General features: G+C 38.3%; 1 gene segment (V, D, J or C); it reads left to right on the forward strand.

The window, feature by feature from the left end:
- Positions 1-583: 583 nt before the first annotated feature.
- LOC144236791 (T cell receptor alpha variable 40-like) lies at positions 584-2224 on the forward strand. The segment is given in 3 exon segments: positions 584-641; positions 758-993; positions 2078-2224. Coding segments are annotated over 3 exon segments (345 nt in total).
- Positions 2225-7132: the final 4908 nt, after the last annotated feature.

Below are 7132 nucleotides of genomic sequence, written 5' to 3' on the forward strand. Positions count from 1 at the left end.
AATACAATTAGAATACTAATTAAATTTTGACTACAAAATTGGGTTTATTCTTGTATTATTTACAAAGTTAATTCTACTTTGTTGATGTTCCAGTTCACCTTTAGCTTTGGCCAAATACTGACGTAAACATCTCAATGTTGAGCCTCTGGCCAAAATGTGTTTCCAGTGCACCATATCTTAAGAAAATAATGGAAGGTATGAATGAAGTTCATGTAAGCATACATTTATCAGCATTGTTTATCAAAAGTGGGAAAAAGAGAAACTACTTTATCTAAAATACTGATATAGTTGTGATGTCTAAGTTCTAGTGGAAGTTATTCTCCCTTAGAATATGTATCCAGAACACAACAGATTTATTAGGGATCTAATAATTTAGATTATTAGAACGAATTTATACCCAACTGGTCCCTTAAGATGAGGATAGTAGTGAGAACAAAGAGTAGGTTTTTGAATCAAAAAGACTATTTTATAATTTGTTCATTAACGTGTCACAAGGAGGCGCTGTTCGCCAACACTGCCATCACTCAGGCATGAATTCTGAGCACAGCTGGGATCCCTTTGTATCTTCCCTCCCTCCAGTAGACCAGACACACTAACAATGAACTCTTCCCTGGGCTCTCTCATTCTGATCTTAACGTTTGGTAAGTACATTTTACTGAAATGTTTTTTTAAAATATTTCAAAATAATGAAAACTTTCTCTAAAAGATAGAACTCTGGTCAAGTTCATGAAACAAGCACTTTTTTTTCTCCTTACAGGAGGAATCAGTGGCAACTCAGTCAAACAGACAGACCAAATTACTGCCTTGGAAGGAGCATCTGTGACCATGAACTGCACATACACATCCACACAGTACCCTACGTTTTTCTGGTATGTCCAGTACCCCAACAAAGCTCTGCAATTTCTTCAGAAAGAGACGTTGGAAAACAGCAAGAACTTTGGAGCCAAAAGTATTAAAGACAAAGCCTCCCCTATTATGAAATCCTCAGTCCAGGTATCAGACTCAGCGGTGTACTACTGTCTTCTGAGAGATATGCACAGTGTTAAGGGCATCGGGGGAGCTGTACAAAAACCTCAGGGGCCCAGGTGAGGTATGTAGTGAGCCTGGGAACCCCAAGCGGAGGAGCCTTGTTCTCTCATAGTCCTGTTGGTACATTGTTAGAGGGTAAAGAAAAGCAAAATCAACTGCAACTGCCTCTAATTCCAGTGTATTCTTTAACTGAAAAAGACGTGTGGGAAAGGAAAATTATCCATCAAGCAGAATAATTTTTGTAGTGGAAAGAGAAAATGTGAAAGTATAAGTGAAAAGTTACAAAGGAAGGACTTCATTGCTTTCAATATAATCAGGTCTTCTGGATCATTTAAATTAATTTCCAAAACACAAGAAAGAATTATCAGGCATAGTGTAAGAGGTATTGGGCAAAATCTTTGAAAGCCTAAGGGGAATTAAGGAAATCCCAAGCCCATAAACAAGGAAGAAATGGATTGATATTCAGCAACAATGTTTTTGAGCATGTTATTAACAGATAATGTGCGTGCTCTTAGAAAATAATGCAGGAATCATTATGAGCTAGAATGAATTCCCTAAAAATATTTTTAAAACAAACTTGTTAAATTTAAGGTACTTCTCTAGACTAAAATTGTCTCAAATGTTTGTCAGACACTTGACTATTTTGTTTCTCATTAGATCATTAGGAAGATAAGTAATATCATACATCACTCATTGAGTGATGTATTTATCACAGACCCTATTGTACTATCAATAATAATAATAATAGCTAGCATTTATCAAGTGCCTAACATGTGTGAAGTATTGTTTTAGGTGCATCACATACATTCATTCATTTAATCTTCACTACAACCCATGAAGCAGGCACAACTATTAGTCCCAAGGAAACTAAGGTACAGAGAAATAGCCTAACTTGTCGACGAACAGAGTTAGAAGAAAGCTGACATAGAAATACAGGTAGATTAGACCAAAGCCTGTCCTCTTAACTGCTAGACTTTGTTAACTCCCAGTGTTATCAGCAATTTTCACCACAAACTACAAGTTTGGTGTTGTTATCCCCATTTTACAGGAAACCGAAGACTGGAGCATTGTGATAACGTCTCAGAACCCAGAATCCAGCAAGCGGCAGCGCTAAGACCCAAATTGAGGCCTATTAGGCTTTCCAAATCATGTCTACTTTTCCTGTTGCCCCTATGCGTAATGCTACAGTCTGTGGTCCTCGGCTGATATAAAGATTCAAGTGAGAGAACTCTCTCTATTGTTGTTTCATATGATTTTATCTTTCATCTTTCCTGTTCGTATTCATTTTATGTGAATTCATATAAAGTGTGCCCATCAAATGTGTAAATAGCACAATATAGAGATAGGTAGTTAATATGTTGGATTATATTAGATGAACTGAAATCGCCAAAATAAAATGTCATGGGGATAATTGTGTATTTCTGCATGTAGCTTTATAAAAATCTATTCTGATATGTACTATGGAGCACCATGGATTGACAGCATGCTTTGTGGAAATGATTTGGGCATGTAATTTGCTCAAACTAGCTCGAAGAAAAAGGGATTTGCTGAAAGGATACAGAGGAGTCTCATAAAATCTATTTGTGAGAAATACAGCTGAGCCTCACAAGAAGAATATCATCAATTGGCTATTCTCTCTGAATCTACTTCTCTCTGAATATATAATCAGTTCTCCTCTTAGGAGACCAGATTCCATGGTAAGCCTGTTGGTCTCTATTCCACAATAACCCGAGTTTGAACATTCCCAGCTTTGCCAAGGGATGACTCTGGTTCAAACTCCATGGGGTTTTACAGCTCTAATAACTAACACTATCTAACAACTGTTTGTATGCTCTTAGTTCAAGTTCATAAGCCCAGTGTTTACCCAGATAAGCTACAGCCAGAGAAAGGCCACCTTGATACAAACAAGACTTCTAGATGTGTTCCTTGAGGAGCACCTCTGATGGAGGAGCTAGAAAGGAGTCCCCGAATTAAAACATGACTTCAAGTTCAAAATAACTCAACAGAGGGGCGCCTGGGTGGCTTAGTCGGTTAAGCGTCCGACTTTCGCTTGGGTCATGATCTCGCGGTTCGTGGGTTCGAGCCCCGCATCGGGCTCTATGCTGACTGCCAGCTCAGAGCCTGGAGCCTGTTTCAGTCTGTATCTCCCTCTCTCTCTGACCCTCCCCTGCTCACGCTCTCTCTCTCTCTCTCTCTCTCTCTCTCTCTCCTAGAAATAAATAAAAAATATTAAAAAAAAATCCAACAGTGTAATAAAACCACTGAAACAATCATAGGTAACAATCACAGATGAATAGAAACTAGATGAACAAAGTGATACTCCAGCAGGACATCATTTGAAACATATTTGGACAGTCGTGGACAAAAAGGAAAGATCAAGATTAGGAAAGGAGTCTGCAACCATATGATATGGAGAAACAGGGCTGTCATGTGAAGAAACAAGAGATATTTATAAAGAATACCTTTAAAAAACAACAGAACGGTCCTCAGGTTTTGTAAAAAGGTATAAAGTGGCACAGACAGGTTGTCATCTACTCTACTTGATCTGGAACCACCGGCTGAAGCCAAAGAATCATCAGACTTCTCTTCCCCACCTTACCCATCCCCACCTCACCCGCTCCCCCACCCCACCGACAGGACTCCCAGCTGGGGGATGCTAACTTTGGTTCTAGATTTGTCTTGAACTTTTTTTCAGAGTTTGACCTACATAACAAATGACTGTGCATCTTGCCACTAGGTGGCAATGTGGGCATTTTAAAGATAGATCTGTTCATTGTGCGGGTAGCCCTATAAATAGTGCAGACATGTACATTTGTGCTGTCTCTGATGGGCTGGGAATCCCATTTGATTTCTAAAGTAAATGTACAGAAGTTATAATAATAAAAGATTCCTTTGACCAACTAACATATATTCCAAATCGTGTAACAGAGACCGTGTGAGCCTTAGCTGCAGCAATAATGGTGAAGACCCAGCAAGTTTTGCTGGCTACTCTGTGGCTTCAGTCCATCTGTAAGTTGGGGAGTTTGGGATATTGGGAACAGGAAGACTAAGTGGATATTTTTTCAAAATTCTGAGAAGGGGAAATAAGGGGACTCTGAGTGGCTAACCTGGAGGACCCTCTGGGAATGTGTAAAGGAAAACATTTTGTAGAAATGTTACAATAATAGTAACATTCTGTGTTTGACAATGTCTTTGAGAATAGGGGTAAGTGGCAAAAATGGAGTGGAGCACAGTCCCTGGTCCCTGACTGCCCAGGAAGGCGATTTTGTCGTAATCAACTGCAGTTACTCAATAGGAATGACCACTCTGCACTGGTTGCAACAGAATCCTGGAGGAGGTATTGTCTCCTTGTTTATACTGAGCCTAGAGATGAAGAAGAAAGGAAGAATACGAGCCACAATAAACACAAAGGAACTTCACAGCTATCTGTACATCACAGCCTCCCAGCCCAGAGACTCTGCCGTCTACCTCTGTGCTGTGGAGACACAGTGCTCCATAGTCATCCGGAGCCTGTACCCAAACTCTCAAGCTCAAAGGCATCATTTGCCCTTGTTATTGTCTTTCTAAACTTGTCTGTCTTTCTCATTGGACAGATGATGTCAGATTTAAAAAAAATTTTTAAATGTAACGTATTTCCCCCTCTAAACCATTTCTAACATGTAAAGCATCACCACCAAGTGTTTTATCCAGGACAACACATGATCTATTATATTGGAAGCAGAATATGCTTATTCTGGAGCTAAATAGCCAAGGTACAAAAACACTGATTCTGCCACTTAACTAACTGGGATGATCTTGGCCAAGTTACTCTTTCTCAGTTTTTCCTCAGCTATAAAAGACAGAAAAGAGTGTATCTAACTCCTACATGTGAGAATGACACAAGGTAATACATGTAATACATGTAAAGTGCTTAAAACAGTCCCCAGAATATAGTTAGTATTATGTAAGTGCTAACTATCATTAGTACTAGGTTTAGATGGACCATGAGTTTGCTAATACTCACTGATGGGTTAACACCTTAAATCTTCAGAGAAATAAATGGAATATAAATAACAAGCACCTAATAATATTTGTAGTTTCCAAGTTACTTACTAATAAAGCCCAGTAGTTATCAGACTTTTAAAATTGTATTAGGAAAAACATATCGTGGTTTTAGAAAATCTAGTAGAAGGAAGATACTATGATTTGGTTTCTGTATGGAGACAGATGGGTAAGAGCAGTCAAGGGGAAGTTCAGTGTCTTCCTTTGGAGAAAACACAGGTTCTAATTTTCTCCCTGGAGATCCCTAATGGAAACTTGCGTTTATAAAAATTCATGAAATGGGGCTACTGGGTGGCTCAGTTGGTTGAGCATCTGACTCTTGATTTCGGCTCAGCTCATGATCTTATGGTCATGGGATTGAGCCCCACGTTGGGTCCTGTGCTGGGTATGAAGACTGTTTAAGACTTTCTCTCTTTCTCCCTCTGCCCATCTCCTCTCTCTCTCCCTCTCCCTCTCTCTCTCTCAATCTCTTAAAAAAAAAGAACCAAAACATTCATGAAATAACATATCAACCAATGGGTTTCAATCAATGGTTCTCCACCTTTCTTTCACCAAGGATTCCTTACATTATTTCCCACCACTGGAATTCTTATGCTGAAATGTATTACTGTTATCATTGCTCTTGCTACTTAACAAAATTAATTGCACATATTAACTCATAACTAAGTCTTTTTATTTTAAAGTTAAAAGTTTTTTGATCAAACTACTACCTGCACGTATCTAAAAAGTTATTAGTGCTGCAAACGTCTGTTCCCCTATTTCTCCACCCCCCAAAACAGCAATACCTAGCTCTACTCCCACTTTCCAATGCAAGTCCATTTTTAACAATTTCTAAATTATATGTTTTTCCCTTGATTTATCAATATTAGGCATGATCTATTTACCTCCTTTTATGGTAACACTACTCTCACCTTCTTAACATAGTTATATCACAACATGGAGTTAAACCAAAGTCAGTATACATATGATTCTGACTGTGTAAACATTGTCACTTTCCAGCCTAAATGAGTATTATGATTACATTTCCTTTCTGGTACCCTTTGTGTTTAGCTAATCATTACCTCATTTTTTCATTTATTCTGTATCAATTTCCTGTTTTTTTCTGAGTTCTTTGGCAGAGTTCTAAAAATACTTGTTGATGGGGGCACCCAGGTGGCTCAGTCAGTTGAGCATCTGACTCTTGATTTCAATTCACATCATGATTCCAGTGTTGTGGGATCAAGCCCTGCTTTCAGCCCCATGTCATGCCCTGCACTGAGCCCCAATGACGAGCCCTACATGGACCCTGCTTAAGATTCTCTCTCCCTCTGTCCTGATCCTCCCACTTGGATGTGCTTTTTCTCTCTAAAATTAAAACCAAACAAGAAAACACTTGCTAATACATTTCCCCCCCAGTGCACATCAAGTTGATTATCTATTTTTTTCTTTTTTCCTTAGAGATTCCCTCTCCCTAGACCTCTATCCTTTGGCCTGTGTGAAGTGATGGCTCTTTGGACCTGGTGCATAAATGTTATTCTACGACCTTTTCGTGTCACTCACCATTTTTGCTATCTTGCATCTTGAATCTCAAATATCTTCATTTCTTGGTTTAATCCTTTCTTTTGCTAAAACATATTCTCCAAAACCTCTGTAAAAAAGCATGCAGAAGATTTTTTTTTTCAGCCAATCTTCACATATCTAAAAACATCTTTATTCTACCTTCATACTTGATTGCTATTTTGACTGAATATAAAATTATAAAATTATGGGTTGAAATCCCTCAGCATTTCCAGTATTTGAGTAGAAAAAGTATTTTTATTGGCTTTTTTTTTTTTTTTTTGAGAAGAAGTTTGGAGAGCACTCCATTCTCCCTTGGTATTTTGAGGACATCATTCCCTGATGTCCTAATACCCAGGATTGCTGTTAAGAAAGGTAATGCCATTTTGAATCATTCTCTTTTATGACCGTTTTATTCTCTCTGAACAGATTTAGGATTCTGTCTTTTATTCCTAATATTCTAAAATTTCAATTCAGCAAATATATATGAGTAACTAAGTAGAAAGCATTTCTAGGCTCCATGCAT

The sequence above is a fragment of the Crocuta crocuta genome, unplaced genomic scaffold (assembly GCF_008692635.1).
Source record: "Crocuta crocuta isolate KB4526 unplaced genomic scaffold, BGI_CrCroc_1.0 scaffold175, whole genome shotgun sequence".
NCBI lineage: Eukaryota > Metazoa > Chordata > Mammalia > Carnivora > Hyaenidae > Crocuta > Crocuta crocuta.